This window comes from Drosophila kikkawai, chromosome 3L (assembly GCF_030179895.1).
Source record: "Drosophila kikkawai strain 14028-0561.14 chromosome 3L, DkikHiC1v2, whole genome shotgun sequence".
In the NCBI taxonomy this organism is placed as follows: Eukaryota; Metazoa; Arthropoda; class Insecta; order Diptera; family Drosophilidae; genus Drosophila; species Drosophila kikkawai.
In genome coordinates this window covers 18,674,869-18,696,719 of record NC_091730.1, presented here as the reverse complement: position 1 = coordinate 18,696,719, position 21,851 = coordinate 18,674,869, and the positions used below count along the sequence as shown (strand labels likewise).

At 40.0% G+C, this 21,851-nt stretch overlaps 7 protein-coding genes across 10 annotated transcripts; 4 read left to right on the top strand and 3 right to left on the bottom strand.

Moving 5' to 3' along the window:
- Positions 1-122: 122 nt before the first annotated feature.
- SmD1 (small ribonucleoprotein particle protein SmD1) lies at positions 123-1,027 on the bottom strand. Its single transcript, XM_017160942.2, has 2 exons — positions 873-1,027; positions 123-573 (listed from the first exon to the last, which is right to left on the bottom strand). Exons 1-2 carry the CDS (start codon positions 884-886, stop codon positions 213-215), a joined length of 375 nt encoding a protein of 124 aa, XP_017016431.1. The 5' UTR covers positions 887-1,027; the 3' UTR covers positions 123-212.
- Positions 1,028-1,234: 207 nt separating this feature from the next.
- On the top strand, positions 1,235-7,602 carry Ptp69D (Protein tyrosine phosphatase 69D). Of its 2 annotated transcripts, none has more exons than XM_017160941.3 (12): positions 1,235-1,547; positions 2,369-2,471; positions 2,533-4,373; positions 4,439-4,681; positions 4,757-5,000; positions 5,070-5,961; positions 6,029-6,175; positions 6,233-6,343; positions 6,408-6,587; positions 6,645-6,952; positions 7,011-7,146; positions 7,204-7,602. In XM_017160941.3, exons 1-12 carry the CDS (start codon positions 1,451-1,453, stop codon positions 7,279-7,281), a joined length of 4,380 nt encoding a protein of 1,459 aa, XP_017016430.1. In that variant the 5' UTR covers positions 1,235-1,450; the 3' UTR covers positions 7,282-7,602. The 2 variants fall into 2 exon arrangements, with proteins under 2 accessions (XP_017016430.1, XP_017016429.1); XM_017160940.3 differs by having other exon boundaries at positions 5,067-5,961.
- Positions 7,603-8,626: 1,024 nt separating this feature from the next.
- On the top strand, positions 8,627-11,998 carry LOC108070387 (protein ABHD18). The gene is made up of 7 exons (XM_017160838.3): positions 8,627-8,922; positions 9,900-10,167; positions 10,502-10,614; positions 10,672-10,810; positions 10,870-10,959; positions 11,022-11,752; positions 11,812-11,998. The coding sequence occupies exons 1-7, from the start codon at positions 8,831-8,833 to the stop codon at positions 11,933-11,935; spliced, it is 1,557 nt and encodes a 518-aa protein (XP_017016327.1). The 5' UTR covers positions 8,627-8,830; the 3' UTR covers positions 11,936-11,998.
- Positions 11,999-12,428: 430 nt separating this feature from the next.
- On the top strand, positions 12,429-13,578 carry LOC108070442 (uncharacterized). Its single transcript, XM_017160919.3, has 4 exons — positions 12,429-12,595; positions 12,672-12,868; positions 12,920-13,190; positions 13,247-13,578. Exons 1-4 carry the CDS (start codon positions 12,532-12,534, stop codon positions 13,426-13,428), a joined length of 714 nt encoding a protein of 237 aa, XP_017016408.1. The 5' UTR covers positions 12,429-12,531; the 3' UTR covers positions 13,429-13,578.
- Klc (kinesin light chain) lies at positions 13,540-17,083 on the bottom strand. 3 transcript variants are annotated; one of them, XM_017160918.3, is made up of 5 exons: positions 16,966-17,083; positions 14,883-15,509; positions 14,695-14,815; positions 13,840-14,625; positions 13,540-13,777 (listed from the first exon to the last, which is right to left on the bottom strand). In XM_017160918.3, the coding sequence occupies exons 2-5, from the start codon at positions 15,482-15,484 to the stop codon at positions 13,760-13,762; spliced, it is 1,527 nt and encodes a 508-aa protein (XP_017016407.1). In that variant the 5' UTR covers positions 15,485-15,509; positions 16,966-17,083; the 3' UTR covers positions 13,540-13,759. The 3 variants fall into 3 exon arrangements, with proteins under 3 accessions (XP_017016407.1, XP_017016405.1, XP_070141114.1); XM_017160916.3 differs by having other exon boundaries at positions 16,908-17,029; XM_070285013.1 differs by lacking the exon at positions 16,966-17,083.
- Positions 17,084-17,459: 376 nt separating this feature from the next.
- LOC108070439 (ankyrin repeat domain-containing protein 12) lies at positions 17,460-20,084 on the top strand. The gene is made up of 3 exons (XM_017160914.3): positions 17,460-17,709; positions 18,175-19,796; positions 19,858-20,084. The coding sequence occupies exons 1-3, from the start codon at positions 17,574-17,576 to the stop codon at positions 20,029-20,031; spliced, it is 1,932 nt and encodes a 643-aa protein (XP_017016403.1). The 5' UTR covers positions 17,460-17,573; the 3' UTR covers positions 20,032-20,084.
- A 218-nt stretch (positions 20,085-20,302) lies between these two features.
- On the bottom strand, positions 20,303-21,836 carry LOC108070395 (uncharacterized). The gene is made up of 5 exons (XM_017160846.3): positions 21,688-21,836; positions 21,553-21,630; positions 20,724-21,258; positions 20,456-20,664; positions 20,303-20,393 (listed from the first exon to the last, which is right to left on the bottom strand). Exons 1-5 carry the CDS (start codon positions 21,727-21,729, stop codon positions 20,343-20,345), a joined length of 915 nt encoding a protein of 304 aa, XP_017016335.1. The 5' UTR covers positions 21,730-21,836; the 3' UTR covers positions 20,303-20,342.
- Between the last annotated feature and the right edge of the window lie 15 nt (positions 21,837-21,851).

The following is a 21,851-nucleotide window of genomic DNA, read 5'->3' as shown; positions in this document are numbered from 1 at the left end:
GAAATGGGTTTCTGGAGTTACAAGTATATTCTCCAGCATCAAAGGGTGAGGATTCCCGGCCTGGTTCCTAAAATATATCGCAAAATAAGTTAGTAACTGTCTTAATATCAGAAGCCATCGAATTCGTCGAGATTTTACTTTATCCAAAGAATTTATTTGTATTCTATATTTATCGAATATTTGTGTTTTATTAAGTGTACCAGTTACAAAAATTAACGCCTGCCCGTGGCACGGCCCCTTCCGCGTCCCCGTGGTCCGCCGCGTCCGCGGGCGCCTCTGCCTCTGCCGCGGTTGCCAACGCGACCGCTGTCCTTCTTTTTTGTCTTCGACTTGGGAGTGTCGTCGATCAGCAGCGTCTCCAGCGGCAAGCTGTCCGGCAGTATAAAGTATCTAATGTTATTGCCGCGAATGCTCAGCGTCTCCAAGTGGACGGGATCGCGGTTCTTGATGGTCATCCGGACGCTCTTCAGGTGGGTGTTCATGGCCACATCCACGCCGGTAATGGTGCCGTGTATTTGGGTGCCATTCTTCAGCTCAATAGTCACAGTCTCATGACTTAACTTCATAAGGAATCTAAAAGGACAAAAAAGCTTTTGCTATTTTAACAAATGTAAAAATGTGTTTAAATGATTGAGATACTTTGGCTCTACCCATGCACACTTGTTATTTACAAGAAAGTATGCTATTATTATGAAACCTTTATATTTTATCCATTGAGTGTTGTGTACAAATACAACAAAATTGCATAGCATCGCGTTTTGCAGGCGTACATGTGTACATTTTGCACAGCCCGCTAAAATTGATGGAAACCGGCATTTGCGACAGTTTCTGACAGGATTATCAATGATATAATGGATTGCGATTAAGCTTACCTGACCAATTTCATGGTTTTTATGTGTTTTCCAATAGTTTTCTGCAAAAAAACGCGCACAAACAATGCCGGCTAGTTTACTTTTTTATTCTTTTTTGGTTAAACTCAGTGTTGCCAGATGAAAAAATTGGCTTTACTCCTAAAAAATATCAAAAAGTTGAAGTTTCCCCCTAAAAAATCCACACGAAATTCGAACCACACCTGATATTCGAACCACATTTGATACTCAAACCACCTCAGTTACTATATGCCAAGATAGCAGCACAATGGATTTCAGACTATTTCGATTAGAATTCCGTTTCCACTGTTCCCAATAACTCATTTGCGCAAACTATACATATTCGACTAGTTTATCGATAACGCCGCCGCAAAAAAAAATATATTAAGAAAATAACGATTATTGAATACTTGTTCGCGGCCGCCGTCTACTAAATGTTTTTTTTAAAAACACATTTTACGGTGTTTTTTTAGTCGCCGCGACACGTACTACACAGAGAAACACGTTTTTTACCAACGCAAACAACGAATATAATTTTTGACATATGTATTTATCCGGTTTGGAGTGAGAATTAGCAAGCCATGGCGTTACTCTGCCGACGCATGTCGACGCTATTAATTATAATCCTTGCATATATCTTCCTTGGCACGATATGTGTGCAGGGATCTGTGAAACGAGGTAAAGTCTCGATAATTTTGCGGCTAAGCTAAGGCGAAGAAAAGTACATTACACATATGAACATACACACATACATACGCACATACAGCAATAACGGGTTGTGGGTGTCAACAAATTGCGGTGTTTTCTTTTGTTTTTGCAATTGTGAATGAATGTTTTACGAATATCCCAGGCAAGTTTAATTAATAGCCGGGAGTAAAACTTATCGAGAGGCAGCTCTGTAGATACAGCGGCACTTGAACTATGTCGGTAACGCCCAAAGATTACGGGGCAATGGGGTGAGATTTCAATTGGGGGACTAAACAAAGTAGTCGAGCATATGTACACACTTCCCGATGCACATACATACAGACGTAGCTATGTATGTCGGATGTATGTAGCCCAGTACTTGCACTCTCGTTTATCTGAAACAGTTATTTCGAAAACTTATTGTACAATGGAGTAAATACGTGTTGATTCCAAAATAACGATAATGGATTTTTAAGCCCGCTGTGGGTGGGGGTTGAGCACTCGATTGGGTCGTCTGGCTAATAAAAATTCTTTGACCGCCCAAAAACCCCCTCATAAAAGGGGGAAATGGATTAGCAATGGGAAGTTTTAATACAATTTTTATTCACTAAAATAGTGGGGGGAACTACTACTACTAAATGTAAAAGTAAAAATAGAAACTAATCTATACAGAATTTCTGTGCTTTTAAAAACAATTTAAATGGGTATCCAAAGTATCCTTAAAAATATATATAAAAACACATTTTTGCATACTTCCCATTTGATTCAATTTAAAAATCATTAAACAATATTTAATTGATTTATTTTTACAGAGTGGGTTGAGATAGGAAAAAACCTATCCTTAGAATGTGCCTCTGAAAACGAAGCAGCAGTATGGACATTAGGAAACCAGACTATTGATAAAAACACCACAAGGTAATAAATAATATAAAATCCCTTCGTAAAACAGCAATTTATAAAAACTACTTCCTTCCAGATTCGAACTAAGGACTGATCCCCTAAATCCCAATGAAGGTGTTAGCGAAACCAACGAAAGTCCCGACTTTATCAAGTATAAAAATGTTCTGACGCTCCGCCATATTAATATTAAGGACTCTGGAAAGTACACATGCACATCCCCTTCGGGGCAGAACCATTCGACTGAATTTCACGTAGAACCATACCTTCCCGCCAAGGTTTTGCAAAGTACCGCCGACAGGATAAAGCGCAAGGTCGGCCAGGATGTGGTGTTGCATTGTCTGATAGAAATGTATCCGCAAAATGAGACGACGAGTAAGAATATGAAATGGCTCAAGGACGGCAGCCCCTTCGAGTTCCTGGACACCTTCTCCTCCATCGCCAAGCTGAACGACACGCATTTAAACTTTACTTTGGAGTTTACCGAGGTCTACAAGAAGGAGAACGGAACGTACAAGTGCACCGTCTTCGACGACACCGGCCTAGAGGCGGCCTTCAAAGAGATTACGCTTTATGTGATGGAAGAACCGCAAGTTAGCATCGATTTCGCTAAGGCTGTGGGTTCCAATAAGATATATCTGAACTGGACTGTCAACGATGGCAACGATCCTGTGCAGAAGTTCTTCATCACATTCCAGGAGGCTGGTACACCGACCTTTCTGTACTATAAGGACATCATTAATGGCAACCAAACCTCGTATATTTTGGATAACTTCAAACCAAACACCACTTACTTCCTAAGAATTTCGGGAAAGAACTCAATCGGCAACGGCCAGACCACACAGTATCCACTGGGGGTCAATACGCTCAGCTTTGATCCAATTTTTATACCGAAAGTCGAGACCACCGGCAGCACTGCGTCTACGATTACTATTGGCTGGGATCCGCCGCCGCCGGACCTAATCGAGTACATTCAATACTACGAACTGGTTGTCTCCGAATCGAACAAGACGATTGAAGAGGCTATTTACCAGCAGAACTCCCGAAACTTGCCATATATGTTTGACAAGCTGAAGACCGCCACGGACTACGAATTTAAGGTGAGGGCATGCAGTGACCTAACGAAAACCTGCGGCCCCTGGTCGGAGATTGTCAATGGCACCACCATGGACGGTGTGGCCACAAAGCCAACGAATTTGACGATCCACTGCCATCACGACAACGTGACGAGGAGCAACTCCATCTCCATTAACTGGGATGTGCCCAAAACGCCGAACGGAAAGGTCGTTTCCTACCTTATTCACCTTCAGGGCAATCCCATGAGCACGGTGGACCGCGAGATGTGGGGTCCCAAGATCCGACGGATCGACGAGCCGCATCACAAGACACTATACGAAAGCGTTAGCCCCAATACCAACTACACAGTCACAGTGTCGGCCATAACGCGACACAAGAAGAACGGCGAACCGGCGGCCGGTAGTTGCCGGATGCCCGTCTCCACGCCGGACACCATTGGCCGCACAATGTGGACAAAGGTTAACCTGGGCTCCAAGTACATACTGAAGTCCTATCTGCCCAAGATCAGCGAAAGAAACGGGCCGATATGCTGCTACAGACTGTATTTGGTTCGAATTAACAATGCCAACAACAACGAGTTGCCGGAGCCAGAGAAGCTGAATGTGGCCACATATCAGCAAGTGCACAGCGATAACGTGACCAGAAGCAGCGCCTACATAGCGGAAATGATGAGTAGCAAGTACTTCCGACCGGAAGTCTTTCTGGGCGACGAGGTAAGGTTCTCCGAGAACAATGAGATAATCCGGGAAAACGATGACATTTGCCGCAGATGTTTGGCGGGTACAACGTTTCTAAGAAAACCCGAGACAGTACATAGGCCACCACCACTGAGCTCCCTTTCAAGTAAGTAGTATTTTATGTTCATTTCCAAACATGTCTTCAACTAATTTAACTATTACCACACTTAGATTCGGACTTGGAGGCCGGAGATAGAGATAACAACCTTATCAAGGGCGCCAATTTAACAGAGCATGCTCTCAAGATTTTAGAGAACAAATTGAGAGCTAGGAGAAATGCAGTGACCAGCGAGGAGAGTCCAGTTCTTAGCAGCTCCGTTAATCCAACTGTGCCGCTCCTGGACACCAGTCGAGATGTCTACGATGGCCAGATAGATATTAACTCTAACTACACTGGTTTCTTGGAGATAATTGGTAAGCTATGAAAGGGAACAACTAGCAGACCCAAGTCCTTACTGGTACTAAACAAAACTATATTTTCATTAACAGTTCGAGACAGGGACAACGTACTGATGGCTTATAGCAAATACTTTGATATAATCACACCGGCAACAGAGGCAGAACCCATTCCGTCCTTGGATAATATGGACTACTATCTGAATATTGGAATCAAGGCGGGAGGCATACTATTCGGTATATTGATTGTGATTATTGTGCTGTGGGTTTTCCATCACAAAAAGTCCAAAAACGCCCTGCAGGGCGAAGATACCCTGACGCTGAGAGATTCTCTGAGGTATTTATTTAAGCATTTGCATTTAATTTCTTGTAATAAATCACAAAATGTTGCATTCCCATTAAGCAGGGCCTTCTTCGGTCGACGCAGTCACAACCACAGCCATTTCATCACTTCGGGCAGCCACAAGGGCTTCGATGCCGGGCCCATTCACAGATTAGATTTGGAAAACGCCTACAAGAACCGGCACAAGGACACCGACTACGGATTCCTGCGGGAATACGAGATGCTGCCGAACCGGTTTAGCGATCGAACAACCAAGAACAGTGATCTGAAGGAGAACGCCTGCAAGAACAGGTATCCCGACATTAAGGCCTACGATCAGACACGCGTCAAGTTGTCGCCTGTGAATGGTCTGCAGACCGCTGACTACATCAATGCCAACTTTGTTATTGGCTACAAGGAGCGCAAGAAGTTTATATGCGCCCAGGGTCCCATGGAGAGCACCATCGATGACTTTTGGCGCATGATTTGGGAACAACATCTGGAAATAATTGTGATGCTTACCAATTTGGAGGAATACAACAAGGCCAAGTGCGCCAAGTACTGGCCGGAGAAGGTATTCGATACCAAGCAGTTTGGTGATATTTTAGTGAAATTTGCACAAGAACGTAAGACTGGTGATTACATCGAACGCATCCTGAATGTCTCCAAGAACAAAGCCAATGCCGGCGAGGAGGAGGATCGCAGACAAATCACACAATACCACTATTTAACGTGGAAGGACTTTATGGCACCCGAGCATCCCAATGGCATCATCAAGTTCATACGTCAAATCAATTCCGTCTACTCCCTGCAACGGGGCCCCATTCTGGTGCACTGCAGTGCCGGTGTCGGTCGAACCGGAACCCTGGTGGCACTAGATTCCCTCATCCAACAGCTGGAGGAAGAAGACTCGGTGTCGATCTACAACACAGTGTGTGATTTACGGCATCAGCGTAACTTTTTAGTTCAATCTTTGGTGAGTTGATAATAACACCAAGCTAAAGCTTTGTCAAAACTAAAATCTTGCAATTTTTGTTTTTTAGAAACAATACATCTTCCTTTACCGCGCTTTATTGGACACTGGAACCTTTGGAAACACGGATATTGGCATTGAAACCATGTCATCGGCCATAGAATCTCTCAAGCGAAAGCCCAACGAGGGTAAATGCAAGCTGGAATTGGAATTCGAGGTAAGCTTTGTACTGAAATAGGTAATGTTTAGTCTTACTCTCTACGTTCCTAAACAGAAACTGCTGGCTACCACGGATGAGATTAGTAAATCGTGTTGTGTGGGCGACACAGAGGAGAACAATATGAAGAACAGAAGCCAAGAGATTATTCCCTACGATCGTAATAGAGTGAGTTATTGAATGGTTTAATTTTAACGATAGTTTGATGTATTAATTACTGATAAACTCTAAGGTTATATTGACTCCTCTTCCACTTCGGGACAACTCAACCTACATCAATGCATCATTCATCGAGGGCTATGACAACAGCGACACCTTCATTATAGCCCAGGATCCGCTTGAGAACACCATCGGTGATTTCTGGAGAATGGTTTCGGAACAGAGTGTCACCACTCTGGTAATGATATCTGAGGTAAGTGTGAGTGTTTTTCATATTATTTCTGTGTACTTACCTATGTTTCACTTGCAGATTGGTGACGGACCTAGAAAGTGTCCCCGTTATTGGGCCGACGATGAGGTTCAGTATGATCACATACTCGTAAAATACGTGCACAGCGAGAGCTGTCCCTACTACACGCGACGGGAATTCTACGTTACGAATTGCAAAATAGACGATACGCTGAAGGTGACACAGTTTCAGTACAATGGCTGGCCGACGGTGGACGGCGAGGTTCCTGAAGTCTGTCGGGGCATTATAGAACTAGTGGACCAAGCCTATAACCATTATAAAAACAATAAGAATACTGGTTGTCGATCACCGCTTACGGTTCATTGCAGGTAATTGATTTACTTCATTTAAAGGCAGACCTTTGTAATAATTTCAACTATTTTCTAGCCTGGGAACTGATCGAAGTTCCATTTTCGTTGCCATGTGCATTTTAGTCCAGCATCTTCGGCTGGAGAAATGCGTCGACATTTGTGCCACAACAAGGAAATTACGATCTCAGCGAACGGGACTTATCAACTCATACGTAAGTCGAGTCTCGTATAATTGATTTCATTTTAAATTAAACCTCAACTACTTGCAGGCACAATACGAGTTCCTACATCGCGCAATAATTAATTATTCAGACTTACATCACATAGCCGAGTCAACATCAGATTAAGTTTAGTTTATGTACATATATTTATATACATACATACGAGATATACATAATGCACGGGTTTTGAATGAACATCATCGGTGTGCATCGTGTGTGCTATGGATAAATTATTTGTATATTTATAAAATCTTTTACTAAAGGTATTTACAAGGGCAAATTGTAATTTTTTTAACGAATTCAATTTGCCCGAAACATAATATAATATACAATACAAATATAAATGTAGTGTATACGTATCGTATTGATAAAATTACCAAAGGAAAAAAATAAGTAACATATTTTATAAGATACAATGTAATAAACAACTGAGATTAAGAAATTGTACTTTTTGTGTTTGACTTTATTTTATTAAAGGAAGCTATCTTCGGGAAGGCGAATGTTGTGTACCAGTTTGCAATTGGATCAGGGGGTTGAATTTGAAATTGTTTGTAGTTATGAGCCAAAAATACATTTATTTTAATTCGGTTTTCTTTGTTTATTTATATTAGGTTTAAAAAGAAGCATATTATTTAAATTTAAAAAATTTGTTTATTTATTTTAAATTCCTGCGTTCCAGCAGGAAGACCAAGAATATGTGCAAAATAAGGTCCTTAAATTGACGTTTCAATATATATAGATTTTTTGTAAATCTAAATTTTTTTAAATGAAATAACTAATCCAAAAAATCATTAATTTCAATTAGTTTTTTATTATGTTAACAAAAAGGCGAATTGCATTTTTTTAAACAAAATTAAAAACATCTTTAAAGTATATAAAAAAAATGGGAACCATTTTTTAAGGACTTGGCTAGATCGACTTGGCTGTTGATACTGATTAAGTATAATAATAATAATACATTGGGTCGGAAATGACTATAATTTCGTTGCAAACTCACAGCCTAAAATTTAATATAATACAATGCAGTGGTATAAAAATGGTTTAAAAAATTTGATTTTCATCTAATGGAATGATATCATCGAACTCCTTACTCCTTTTTTCAAAGGACTTGCAATCCTATGTACATATGTATGTATGTAGTCCTTCTTTTACCACCTGTTCCGTGGGGCTAAACATACATATATACATACGTTCCAGCCCTTTTACATGTACATATGTATGTATGAAATTTTTATAATTTCACCCCACCAACAGCCTTGTATAAATTAGGACAATGACAATGACTTAAAATTTTGTTCCTTGCAATTCTTATTTTTAAAATTGGTTCCGCGGCTTTACATTTTGTTTTATTTATTATTTTTTTTTTTTTCATGTTTCATTACATTTTTAAAATCCCACCTTGTTCCATTTTCAACTGTTCCAGAGTAATGGAAAACTATGACAGAAAAATATGAAATGCCTCACATTTTAAATTAAGTTTGTTTTTAGAGTAGTAACCAGATTAGCCGACATTCACAAAATTAATAAGAGAAATTTATAAATTTTCAAGCCAATATCATCATGGAAATTTCTATTCTTATCTCTTATTATCGATAGTGTACCAAGCTCATCTTACCATCTCTAACGGGACTTTGTTTACTATTATTTTTGGCAAAACAAGAGAAATTAAGCAGAAATGCCGCCGAGTAAGCTAGATAGTCTTTATCGGCGCATGCTGATAACCAGGTTCTTCGAAAAAGGATGGGGCAAGCCGGAAAACCTGCGCCGGTAAGAAAATCTTCTGAAAATTAATAGGAAATCAACGAAATGTGTACGTTTTTCATACACTCACTTTACGTAATACTTGATTGATTTTGACCTAGTTTTGGTTATTTATTCGGGTCTCCTACTTGATAAACAAAGTGGTTTTACATTGCACTGTGACTAGTAAGCAAATGGAAGATTTTGTGGTATAAATAAGGTCCTTGAAGATTTATTGTTAAATGTCACGTTCAACCGGTGTCCCCTTATATCTAAAAGTCCTGGCACTTTGCACTCATAAAAGTGAAGGAAATTTCACTTTCTCTTCTCATCAATATATTCAAGATCTCAAGGTCTAAATCTACATTATGGACTTAATTATATAATAGTTTTATTTATACACCCTAGGATCTAATACCGATTTAGAACTTAAATTGTGCATGTCTTATAATCCTAACATATTCCCTATTTAATTGTTTCATCTTTGAACTTCAGGGCTTTATTTTCCTCTAACCCATCATCCTTTGTTATTTATTTAATATTTTATTTAATTTCCATTGCTCTTATTTAGTGGATAAGACTTCTGAGAGAGAGAGAAAGGAGACTGATCTTTGGTTTATGGTTAAATGTTGTGCGATTTTCTCGGGAATTTGAGATGCATTTATTCTTCTAGATTTACGATCCCATTGTTAATTTACATTTCAGTTCCCTTTCCACCAGTGGACGACACTGGATATGACTGCAATTTTTTATTCTCATGTACAGGTTAGTGGGAAGGAAGACAAGGAAGAATAACACTCGATAAGATTGAAGATTCAATTTGCAATCGCTACAAATAATGTTTTAGTTTGAAAATATCCCTGGAGTTCAATCGAAAAACACAATCATTTATATTTCGTTGTTATCAGGCCTTATCAGCATCGCTTTATCCCATCTATCCAACAAAACCTTCATTATAAATCATATTCACTTTAATTGTCTTCGTTCTACGACAATTGTTTCAGAGTGTTTCAGTTCCGAAAAATAATATCGAGTAGGGAATCATGTTTCAAGCTTGTGCCCCGCGATTATCCCGTGGAGATAACCAAAAAAGAAATCAGTGGCGAGAGCACCCTGATAGAAGGCCAATTCCTGACCCCCCTTGAGTTGCACCTGCCCGGCGTTGTTCCGAAAGCATCCCAGCAGGCCCACTTTCAGCTCTTGATACCGAACAAGTGGAAGAGCGAGAAGCACAAGCCGGTATGCATTCACCTGGCGGGAACCGGTGATCATGTGAGTACTCTCGATATATCCGTGCCCTAAAACGCAGTAATATAATGTCTGTTTTACTTTCAATAGAGGCCGGCCCCAGGGGATCGGCCATAACAGCAAATTTGAGAAAAGTGGGTCCCACAAATAGAGAAATCTTTAACCGTTTTGCCTTGCCAATTTCATTAAAATTGTGTCATCAGACCATACTTTTTGATAATTAATTTATTTGTACCATTTATGGGACCAATTTCAGTCATTTATGAAATTTACATTTAAACCCCAGCCTGGATTTTTGCTTACCATTTTAAATTGTAATTTTTCGAGTTCCACTGATTGGTGATTTAATATTTTGCAGTTTTTTTGGAGGCGTAGAAACTTTGTGGCCAAGCCCCTGCTCAAGACCGCCAATATAGGATCCATCATACTGGAAAATCCATTTTATGGACTGCGAAAACCCACCGATCAAACGTGAGTTAAAGTGAAGATTAATAAATATTCGTTTTTCTAATAGTAATTTATTTTTAGACGATCTAACCTGCACAACGTCTCGGATATCTTTGTGATGGGTGGATGCCTCATTCTCGAATGCCTTGTTCTGTTGCATTGGTGTGAAAGGAATGGGTTCGGCCCTCTGGGTGTCACTGGGCTGTCCATGGGCGGACATGTAAGTCGAAAAATTATAATTAATTCATTAATTACTTAATTTTGATATCTATATAACAGATGGCATCCTTGGCAGCCACCAATTGGCCAAAACCTTTGGTTCTTGTGCCCTGTCTATCCTGGTCCACCGCCTCAGCAGTCTTTACAACAGTGAGTAAAATTAAATTAAGGTAATAAATAAATATTAACAAATAATCTATTATTCCTCAAAGGGCGTAATGAGCCAATCCATCAACTGGGACATGTTGGAAACGCAGTATTTCTCCGATGGACAGTACCGAGAACGTCTCTCCAAGATGGTCACTGTGATAGACGATGCCTTTTCGGCGGGCCAGAGTTTCATCAAGAACTTTAACCAGTCGCTGCACGAGCTGAAAGAGGACATTAGTGATACGCGAAAGATCCAGGAGGATGAGAGGAACAGCAACACCTGTGGCGACATATATGAAACGCAGGCCGGTGGCAGCTGCCCACAAGATGCCGACAGTTCAATATTCCTAACCAAGTCCCTGAAGAACTCCAAGCTCGACTCTGACAACCTGACCATAGATAATAGTAAACAGGACCTTAGTCAAAAGGTTAATGCCATTGAAAAAGAGGGCCTGCCCAAGGAGCCGACAAAGTCAACGTTGACGAACTTGATGAAGTTTATACTCCCGCTCTCGGCGCAGAACAAATCGGATAAGATAGATATAACCAAGACGAATTGGTGGGAGAGGGAGGCGCTGCAGTTTATGCGCGGCATGATGGACGAGTGCACCCACCTGAAGAACTTCTCGGTGCCGTTTGACACCTCGCTGATAATCGCGGTGTGTGCCAAGGATGATGCCTATGTGCCACGCGAAGGCTGCTCCAGCCTCGAGGATATATGGCCCGGGGCAGAGGTGCGCTATTTGGATGCTGGTCACGTGAGCGCCTACGTTCTACACCAGAAATTATTCAGGTGAGTGGTTATTCTGTGATTATTTTCTGTACTCAAACTAAAATGGATTGCATTTTCAGATCCTGCATCATCGAGGCCTTTGACAGGGCCAAGAAAGTATATGGCAAGGACACGGGGGAAGACCTCAAATGTGATACAACTTATCAGCAATTGTTAAAGAAATATGACAAAAACATAAGTTAGGGCAATAAATTTAAGAGATTAAAACATAAAACATAATAAATAATATGTTGCCATATAAATATTTTTAACTAGTTTTATTTGTGTGCTTAATGATAATGATAAAATATCTATTGTACATATTAATATGATAAAATATAAAAATATGTATATTTTAGTAAAAGTAAAAGGAGAGGTAATTTTGTAAAATACGGAAAAAAGGAACCATATATTTTATATTATAAATCGAAATTAATTGATATAAGAATATATGAATTAGAAAAATATTAAAATAATGAAAACATTAATAATATTTATTTCTAGTAATAAATAAATAAATAAAAATATATAAATAAAATATAAAATTAATTAAAATTTATTTAAGCCTTTTTACCCTTTGGTAATAAAATTTCAAATTAATAGAAAATATTATTCTATACATTTTTAATAATAAATAAATGAAAATAAATTTAAGCTTTTTTCGCCTTTTAGCCATGTTGGAACTTTTCCTTCTTGGGCTCTGGTCACACTGGTGTTTACATTTTGTTTAGTGACTGAAAATAAATAAAGAAATTATATTAACCAAAGCTTTAGTTAGCCTGTAACTAAGTTCTACTAAAATGAATCCTGTTGTATTAGTTCTGTCTTATGACAGCACTATATCTCCTTTGGGAATAGTCGAAAGTAATTATATGCCTAAGAATAAGAAAAACTTAAGACTTTGTTACGATAATATAAAACATTTCATTTATTTCCCCAGACATTTTATCCGAAATGGAGCAGCCAAAAGAAACAAACTCAACAGAGAGTTCCCTGGATTGCTACAAATGCGCCATTAAAACCAAGTATTATAAAACCTCCATACACTTAGTTCCATTTACTGGCAAATTGGAAAACGTTCCAGAGGATATCCTGCAGGCAACGGAGGCCTTAATAATATACTTTAACCCAAAAGATGTGAGTAATCAACCACTTACAAGATTTTATTTAAAAGGATTTTACCTTCAGACCTCCTTTATCGACACCATTCCCAATACATTGTCCAAAAACGAGCAAATCCAATTGGGTTTTCTCTTGACATCGAGTTCTACGGGGGGAGAGAGCGGCGGCATATCCTTTGGAGAGCTCAAGGAGCGTACCAATTTCTTTTTCGACATTATAACGTTGAAGAAAGGCAGTAACTCTGAGAGCGATTCAGATGAGGGGGAAAAGGAGTACGAAGAAGTTGTGGAGGGTTTAAAAAATGTCGTTTGGTCGAATGTTACAATGGGCTCCAAAGGTAGTATCAATATCCATGATACATATTGCATATCATGAGAATCTTTTCAATTTCAGAGCATAAAGATGATATTAGCAATGATGAACTGGACAACCAGCTGAAGGACTTTGAGAATTTACTGCTCACCGCTCAGAGTTTACGTAATGATACGAGCTTAACGCGAGAACAGTTCCTGGACAGAGCTGAGCAATTTGCCGGCATAGTTTCGGCCATTTTAAACGACAATGATAGCGATTAATTATGATTTAACCTATTGGAAGCAAACCCCCTAAATTGTTTGTTTGTATTCATAAAAAATATTCAAAAAATTCAAATATTTTCTTAATTGAAGTGTGCAAATTCCAAGGGGTCTGTTAAATATATTTGGTTTTTATTATTAAAAGCGGTACATATTCTTCTTTTTGCCGAAATAACAAGGTATAAAACGTTGTTTATCTGCTAATGTATGCTTTGAGAGCAGCTTATGTATATTAAGGAATGAATAAATAAAGTGTGTGTGTTTTTTTTTCTTGTTAACTTTCAATCATAAACATAAAGATTCCGTTGTGGGCGATGAACAAATAATATTTTCATGGTTTCGCATTTTTCTGGAACGACAGAGAGATTAACTTGATTAACCTGATTTCTATAAGTTATAGCTTGCAATTACCTCATCGGTGAAGTCCATGTCATCTTTAATCTGCTTGGATCGTCGCTTCTCATTCGATGTCAGCAGCTGTGAGACCTTTGTTTGCTTGGCTAGATCGTAGGCTTCCTTTTTACTCCGCATTGCACAGTCCTCGAGGGTCTCGGCAGCCTCGAACATGCCCTGCCGCCGGTAGAGTGCCCCCAGATTCTTGAGAGTGGTTGTGACGGTTGGGGAGTCCACTTTAGCCGCCTTGTGCCATCCACCGTATTCGCCATATGGGGTATTCTCTCTGTTGTCGTATTTGTTGACCTCACGCTCCTCGGCCACCTGCCAAATGGGTTTGTTTTTGCTATCGATGGCCCCAAACTCACGCTCGTGGGCGCGGGTCAGCACCTGCTTGTAGAGTATCTCCGCTTCGGTGTATCTGCCCTGCTTCAGATAGCAGCCAGCCAGATTATTCTTTGTCTTGGCCACGTTCGGATCGTCGGGCCCCAGCTTCGATTCGTAAATGTCGAGTGCTCGCTGGTAATACTTCTCAACCTCGTCGTACTTGCCCTGGTTCTGGCAGAGCAGGGCCAGATTGTTGAGCTGCTTGGCAACGTCGGGATGGTCCTTGCCCAAAACCTTCTCTCGGATCTCCAAGGCACGCTTGCAAAGGGGCTCGGCATCTTTGTACTTGCCACGTTTGCCATAGAGGACGGCCAAATTGTTCAAGGTGGCGGCTACGGCTGGATGGTTCTCGCCGAGAGTTTTTCCACGAATCGACAGAGCGTCGTTCAGTAAATTGGCTGCCTCCTTATACTTGTTCTGAAGTGGCATGAAGTGTTTTTAATTAATGGATGTATAAATTAAATTAATCGAGGCGAAGCAACCTACCTGATCACGATACACGAGAGCCAGAATATTTAGCATTGTTGCTACATCGGGATGATCGTGGCCACTGGTCTTTTCGAGGTCTTCCAAGGCTTGTTTGCAGAGGGGAACGGCTACCTCGTACCTGGAGTTGCATATAGAAATTATAAAGAAATAGTTATAGTAAAGCTTATACAATATTATGTACTCACCTGCCCTGCGATGCATACTGAATAACCAAGTTGTGCAGTGTTCGCAGACGTGCTGGAATTTCGTAGCCGGAAGTCTGATTGGCAAACTGGCTGGGCGGAGTGGGAGACATGTTGTTTCTGTCATCGTTCTCCTCGTCCGGAAAGAGCTCCACCACCGGATCGGTGCGGGATTTCTCGCAGCTGTCGTCCTGGTCCTGGTTCTCGTCGTACTTCTTTACCGAGGCCATGAACTCCAAATGCTTCTTCTCCTCCTCCAGCTGGGCGACGAGCTGCTCTGAGGCCTGGAACTTCTGCTGCGTGTTGGCCAGTTCGTCGCGCAGCCAGGCGTTCTCCTGATGCAGGCGGCGCACCTGTGTCTTTAACTTTTGCTTCTCGGCCTCGATGTTCTGCATATGCGAAGTGAGAGCCATCATCACCTGGGCCTCACTGAGGCCCAGTTCGATGTTCTCGATGTTTTTTCGCAGCATGTCCGACTTGTCGTTGTCCTTCTGGACCTCGGCAATGCCGTTCATAATCGAAACATGTTCCACTCGCAAGGCTTCGAGGCCTTGGAGGACTGTTTTTGTATTGGTTATTATTTCGTCCTGAGACATTTGCGTCATTTTGCCGATTTTCTCGATTTTCTGCCTGCAAGAAATGACACACAAAACCGGGGCTATAAGTACATACTTGTCAAGGAGCCTTTATCCTTTTTACTGTAATGTGAATGATATCGAAATGAAGAGTGTAATTCTTATTAATAAATGTGTTTTACAGCCTGTATGATTTAATAGCTTTGGAGACAATCATTTTAACCGTATATAAAATGATTCAAGCAGCGTTAATCAATACGACGAAAAAGGAAAACTGGCATTGCGCATGTTCATATGGGCCGAAAAGTGGGGGGTTGATAATCGAAAACAAATACTTTAGAATATTCGATTTTTGAGCTAAATACAGGATGTAAATCGTAAATAAAAACAAATAAAATGGTTACTAATAAGATAAAATTATTAAAAGGAATTGTGGTTCATTAGGACTTTCTATAAGATTCTTATAAGATTGTGCAATTTGTATTGGGAAAAATCAGGGAAACAAATAAATACATTCGATAACTATCGAATATATCCTTGAAAAAACAGAATATTATTTGTAAACAGAGCCGGTTAAATTTACATACACTAACATTTCTTTGGGAGATATAAACTATGTTGTTTCTTGATTTGTACATATTTTCCAGAAGGGAAAGTTAATATAATTTTTCCGTCATATAAAGTGTACATACAAAAAAGTAATCGTAAAAATAGTGCTTACATCAACAGCAAATAATAAATATACGTAGAGGTCGAAGCTCTTAATACTCTACAGATAAAAAATATTTTATATATAGGTACATAGAAACTTCCAACTAGATTTAGTAATTATTATGTAGTCTCTGCCATTATATTGGCCTTTCGTCACGCACCTTTCCAATTGGAAAACTGGATTGCGTAAAAGAGATAGCAAAGTCGGATAAGACCTATGATTTACTCTATTCTTTATCAAGATCAGAAAACAGTTTTCGGCTGGGGAAAAGCTAAAAACAGTGCGTAACAGAAATACAAGTACAAGTTGCAGCAACACCCTCGGCTAGCACAGCAGCAGCGTTCACACAGAGTGAGTCATTTTATGTACATTAAATCTAAACCATTAACACAATAACATAGAGTTTGGTGCAGTCAATTACACTTCCGTAGCACAAATGAAAACCGTAGCGCATGCGAAATTCCTTCGGAAAGTGTCTTTATTATTGCCAACGGATCACTCCTCCGGGGGTTTATTTACGATTGCAAAATGGATCATATTTTCCAGCACAAACTTTTCCTCAAGTGGCGCTGATATATGTATGAATGTATTTACTTGCAACATACACACATACGCACATGTACTGTGCGTTCACCTGTATGTGTGACTAGAATTTTGCTCACAAAATTCAGTGTTAACTTCTTATTTATTAGCTATTTGGCTAGAGCTACCGTTATGTCGGCCTTTAATAACCTTTATTACTTTTTAAATGTTGTGCAAAGCTTCCAGTAGGCAACGTTTTTTATAAAAAATAACTTACACTGCAAAAACACTTCTAAAATAAAACCAAGAGTGTGGCCAGGCGTGAGATCTGCAACGCGATTTAGTATATTTAATAACTTGCAGCCTGGCCACATTGCGGCAGGGGAAACGGGGGAATAGAAACACCCACAAAAACTAGAATTTAATAAAAAGAATGTGAAGTCAATGTAAGTGTTTTTAATTTAACGGCAAGAGCATTACATTGAGTGCATATTTGATTGAAAAATGAAATACAGAAGTATTTGCGGGACTTTAATAATAATAAAGACACTAAACAGCAGTTGAAACTATGTACATAGATTTTCAAGACAAAAAAATGGATACTTATTTTGATAGTGTCAGGTATTTATATTAGAAAAATTTCTTCTTAATTGATTTCACTTATTTTATTGCAAAATTCAGATTTTAATTATCAATGTTTTTTGTTTGGTTTATTTATTTATTTGTTAGCTAGTATTATTAAGTACATAATGTATATTCGCGAGGTGGCATATTTTTGCATTCGAAATACGGTCGCACAATTTGTAATTTGTAAGACTTTTTAGAAGTCTCCGTTTTTGTTCTATATTTTTAATTTTTTACCGTATAAAAACTGAACAAAAGAGTATGCCACCCCCAAGACCGAAGGGGATAGGATTTAATACAGGAGTTCAAACAGGAGCGAGATCAAACTCAAATACGCCCATGTCGGAGAGGCAACAAATGGCTTTACTAATCCAAATGACTGCTACATCTTCGACAGGTAAATATGCAAACAAAAATAAACATCAAAACATAATACTTATTACGTTTATAAGCCTGGTTAGTTGTCTTTGCATTGCAAATAGTTTGAATAGTGTCTTCTAAGCCCGGACCTGCGTTTTATCTCGCGGGAACTCGGCTATAAACATATGTACAGTGTGCATACATTCTACATATGTATGAATGTATGTCTGTACATAAATGTATCTGATACATGCGACGCATGTAAAACAGGAATAACGTAAAGTTAGGGCATCTTTTGGACAATAATTCCAAAAACCGGTTTTTTAATTCAAATTTTTAAAAAGTAATAATTATATAATAATGAATATTATTCAATTTTATTTTATAATAACTTAAAAAATAAATGACTTTATATTCTTGCTATATTCTCCTATTCTCACTTTCCAATCTCATGATTCACTCAGCTGTCAAATGTTTTTTGATAAGATCTCTGCCCTTACAGATTCATCTCGCACCAATTTAAAGAAGAATGAATGCAAGAAGGGAGACGCCGATAGCGACGAGAGCAACTTGAACGAGAAACAGGAGGTCCTGGACACAAAAGACAAGAGTTCCGCGGAAGAAAGCAGCAGCGATGGTAAAAACAGCGACTCGGCGCATCAGGGTAGCTCAGGAGCCAAGCGCTGCTACTCAGACATAGAAGAGGACTACGAGGAATCTGGCGAGGACGTGAAGAAAAAGAAACGCAAGGATTCGGAGCATGGCAAGGACTTGAAAAGCGCCTCCCTGAAGCTCTCATCCAGAGTGGAGAAGGGCTCCAAGCTAGCGGCGACCAAGGGCTCGCCGTCGGGCAACAAAAGCAGTGCAACCTCCAATGCCGACAAGGAGCAGGTGGAGATTAGCAAGAATGTGGACATCGAGAACGAAACTGAGTGTAGCGATGATTACAAAAGTAACGACAGCCTGTACAACGGTGGACTCAAGGTGCCGCCTTTGAAGATTGTGATTCCCCAACAGAACTGCTCCATCGACACAGAAGGCAATGTACTGAGAACCGGCAAGGTGACTGCCTCTCGCAATGCGGCCCTGCCCTACGTGGTCAGCTCCAACAGCGACTCCATCGACACGGTCATAACCAGCCAGTCCATAAGCCCGCACGAGAGCCCCCAAAAGAGCAGCATTTGCTCCACCGTTCTGGACGACAAGAATATAAAGCTCTTCAATGACGAGAAGAACCTGAGGGTTCTCCGCAGTTCTCATCGCACCGGTGTCACGAGTGTGGAGCGCAGCTCTAATAACTCCTCCCCGCAGATGCAGAGCAGCTCTCCGTCGCCGGCGTCATCGAATCATGCCAATGACACGGCGGATGTGAAGCTATCCTACAGCAACATGACGTCTAGTCCCATACCGCAAGGCCATCAGTTCGACCAGGAGACAATCACCAATGTTCCGAGTCCCTCCACCTCGTCAACCTCCTCGTCGAAGGAAATAAATCCCTCGTCGAACGTGGACTTGCATCCGCGCAAGCGAAAGATACGGCCCAAGAACACGGATGACAGTTCCAAGAACTCGAATGCCAACATGGATTCGGGTGCGAATTCCGAGGAATCTCATCCGCACGATCATCCCTTCACCAACGGTTTCCAGATGTTCTTAAGCATCCGTCGCCAGATCGAGAAGAAGTGGAAGAGCCTGTACCCCATCAAGCCGAGACCTCCGCAGGGATACAACGACTATCTGCTGACGAAGAAATCGTACTTACTCAGCCGCAACTCGGAATCTCCGGCTGTGAATATTCCCAGCACTGTGCCACAGGCCATGACGCAAATCTATGAGGACCAAGAGAAGGCCAGGCGAGATTTAATCCAAGCGCACACCGTGGAGCGGGAGAAGCTCTGTATGAATGTGGAGCAGGAGATAATACGGGTCCATTCAAAGGCGGCCAGGAGCATATCTGGTCAGTCGGCGCCGTATTCTGTGTGTACATACCTAAAGGACGACGAGGTCTACAACCTGTTTACGCCGGAGCAGGATGAAAAGGAGAAGAGTGCACGGTGTCGCTTTAATGGCCGCTTGCTACTCAGCTGGCTGCAGGATGTCGACGATAAATGGGAGAAAATCAAGGTTAGTTTTGCTTGTTTACTAGAACTAGAGAATTTTGAAATGTAACTTTGCTTTTTCCTAGGAATCAATGGTGCTGCGTCATCATAACGAGGCCGAAAGTCTGCATGCCGTTCAGGTCATGGACTGGAATATATTCGCGAAACGAAATAGACTCTGTGACAATCCGATTGAAGTGAATTTGGAGCATGTACCAATAGTTTCAGTTGGCGACGATTTTGATACATTACCGACATAACCGAGAGATTGAAGAAATAAAGTTAAATTGTTACAAAATTTAAGAAACACAAAGGTTTTCTCTTTAGGGGTTCTAATTTGAAATCTGTCCTAAGGAAGTCAAAAATTAGTTAATTTTAATTCGGAAAGCTTGTCGTTTTTGACTTTCAAATTGGCTATATAATTTTAAAAATTGAATTTTAAATCAAAAGATCGGAAACAACCTTCACTGAGTTGTAAATTTCTGGCAAAAAATGAATACTCTGCAAGTCCAAGTAAATAAATCCTTCAGATTTAGTTAACAATTATAATTTATTCGTATTTATAACTCGGTCATCGTGCACTCAAGTTGTCAACAATATTTCTGGCATAGTTAACAATGTCCTGCAAATATACCAAGTTAAAAAAATATTAATTATCCACTACTAAGACTTTCCAAATCCTACCTCGCAGTTTTCCGTCTGTTTGTTTTTGGAGATAATTTGCTGGAGTATAGACAATATTTCCTTGCGTTTTTCTGTAGAAAGTTTCAGTTCCGAGTCCAAGGACAGAGACGACAGTGCAAAGAGTGTAGTTTCCTGCTTGACATCAAACTCTATAACAGGCCTCAGATTCTCCAAGAGCACAGGGAATACTTCTGCCTTGACAAAGTCATCTGAAAGAAGAATATAAAGGTATAGTTTCGTAATCTACTTGTATTAATTAAATACTTACCTCGGATATTTTTGTCGCGAGATATTGAAGCTATAAGAAAGGCTGCCTTTATGTAGATATTCGAATTGGAGGACTTTAGGCAAGGTACCAAGGCCTTGATACCCTTGATGCGCTTGAACTCTGCGTATCCCGGCTGAAAGTTTCGTATTAGCGATGAAATCGCATAAATGGAACTTCGCACAACATCTTCATTCACTTCACTCAAGTTTTTGGTGAGTACGGGCAGGAATTTCTCGGTTATGAGAGCATTTTGACAAAACGTATTATTCTGTGCCATTTCAGCAACCGTATTGAGTGCCGAAACTCTTATTTCATTTTCCGAATCCTTTACGTAGCGCAGTAAAGTTACGGTTCCTCCAAGCTTCACCAGGGCATTGGCATTATCGATGTCATCAATGTGGCTTCTAATAACATCTAGGCTCTCCAATTTGTCGTCTGTGGTGGCCTCTTCACTATTTAAAATAACTAAAGCTGCTTTCAGAGCGGTCGGAGCATCAGTCATGGCACTGAGGGCACTTTCCAAAAACTGTTTTTTCTAGAAGAAATAATAGATTTATATTTTAAATACTGTTAAATAATACTTGAACTTGATTGATAGTACGTAAATTATATTTATAGAATCTATCTTTTTATTGAATTTCCCCAGGAAAAAGCACATGGGTAAACAAGTTCTAGATGTTTCGACTGATTCATGGCCAAACTTAAGATTCTAAACACTTCACGAGCTTAAGACCTGGGAAAGGTCTAAAATGCTGTTTTAGCCTATATCTATGCAATTGCTTAATGAAAATGATATAAATTAGTTCCCAATGTTGTTTTGTTTACAAACCTCAACATCATCTGCCGCCTCGATTGGTTTTTCCTCCGCATTTTGGTCGGTATTTTGTACTGTATATTTCAGCACGTTCTAAAATATATAAATGTAATAAGTTTTCTGCATGAAAATTAAAAAAAAAGTCCATACCTGTAAGTTTAAAGCTCCTCTTGGTACGTTCGGATTGGCCATTTTCAATATTAAATTTGTTTGCTGAACACGAATAATTTTGTGTTTTTTTTGACAACAATTAGAGATGGTGCATATACGATATGAAGAGTGTATCGAACAAAACCGATAGACGATTAAGTTGT

What these genes read in the sequence shown, in the direction of transcription:
- LOC108070439 (XM_017160914.3), top strand. Translation starts at nt 17,574, where the DNA reads ATGCCACCCCCAAGACCGAAGGGGATAGGATTTAATACAGGAGTTCAA. An exon ending in GACTGCTACATCTTCGACAG is followed by an intron (nt 17,710 to 18,174) that starts GTAAATATGCAA and finishes CTGCCCTTACAG; the next exon opens with ATTCATCTCGCACCAATTTA. An exon ending in ATAAATGGGAGAAAATCAAG is followed by an intron (nt 19,797 to 19,857) that starts GTTAGTTTTGCT and finishes GCTTTTTCCTAG; the next exon opens with GAATCAATGGTGCTGCGTCA.
- Ptp69D (XM_017160940.3), top strand. Translation starts at nt 1,451, where the DNA reads ATGGCGTTACTCTGCCGACGCATGTCGACGCTATTAATTATAATCCTT. An exon ending in TTCCCTACGATCGTAATAGA is followed by an intron (nt 6,344 to 6,407) that starts GTGAGTTATTGA and finishes ATAAACTCTAAG; the next exon opens with GTTATATTGACTCCTCTTCC. An exon ending in CGGGACTTATCAACTCATAC is followed by an intron (nt 7,147 to 7,203) that starts GTAAGTCGAGTC and finishes AACTACTTGCAG; the next exon opens with GCACAATACGAGTTCCTACA.
- LOC108070442 (XM_017160919.3), top strand. Translation starts at nt 12,532, where the DNA reads ATGAATCCTGTTGTATTAGTTCTGTCTTATGACAGCACTATATCTCCT. An exon ending in TATACTTTAACCCAAAAGAT is followed by an intron (nt 12,869 to 12,919) that starts GTGAGTAATCAA and finishes TTTTACCTTCAG; the next exon opens with ACCTCCTTTATCGACACCAT. An exon ending in TGTTACAATGGGCTCCAAAG is followed by an intron (nt 13,191 to 13,246) that starts GTAGTATCAATA and finishes TTTCAATTTCAG; the next exon opens with AGCATAAAGATGATATTAGC.
- Klc (XM_017160918.3), bottom strand. Translation starts at nt 15,484, where the DNA reads ATGACGCAAATGTCTCAGGACGAAATAATAACCAATACAAAAACAGTC. An exon ending in CAGTATGCATCGCAGGGCAG is followed by an intron (nt 14,816 to 14,882) that starts GTGAGTACATAA and finishes ATGCAACTCCAG; the next exon opens with GTACGAGGTAGCCGTTCCCC. An exon ending in CTCTCGTGTATCGTGATCAG is followed by an intron (nt 14,626 to 14,694) that starts GTAGGTTGCTTC and finishes ATGCCACTTCAG; the next exon opens with AACAAGTATAAGGAGGCAGC.
- LOC108070395 (XM_017160846.3), bottom strand. Translation starts at nt 21,729, where the DNA reads ATGGCCAATCCGAACGTACCAAGAGGAGCTTTAAACTTACAG. An exon ending in AGGCGGCAGATGATGTTGAG is followed by an intron (nt 21,259 to 21,552) that starts GTTTGTAAACAA and finishes TATTTCTTCTAG; the next exon opens with AAAAAACAGTTTTTGGAAAG. An exon ending in TCGCGACAAAAATATCCGAG is followed by an intron (nt 20,665 to 20,723) that starts GTAAGTATTTAA and finishes TTCTTCTTTCAG; the next exon opens with ATGACTTTGTCAAGGCAGAA.
- LOC108070387 (XM_017160838.3), top strand. Translation starts at nt 8,831, where the DNA reads ATGCCGCCGAGTAAGCTAGATAGTCTTTATCGGCGCATGCTGATAACC. An exon ending in CGAAAACCCACCGATCAAAC is followed by an intron (nt 10,615 to 10,671) that starts GTGAGTTAAAGT and finishes ATTTATTTTTAG; the next exon opens with ACGATCTAACCTGCACAACG. An exon ending in CTACACCAGAAATTATTCAG is followed by an intron (nt 11,753 to 11,811) that starts GTGAGTGGTTAT and finishes TTGCATTTTCAG; the next exon opens with ATCCTGCATCATCGAGGCCT.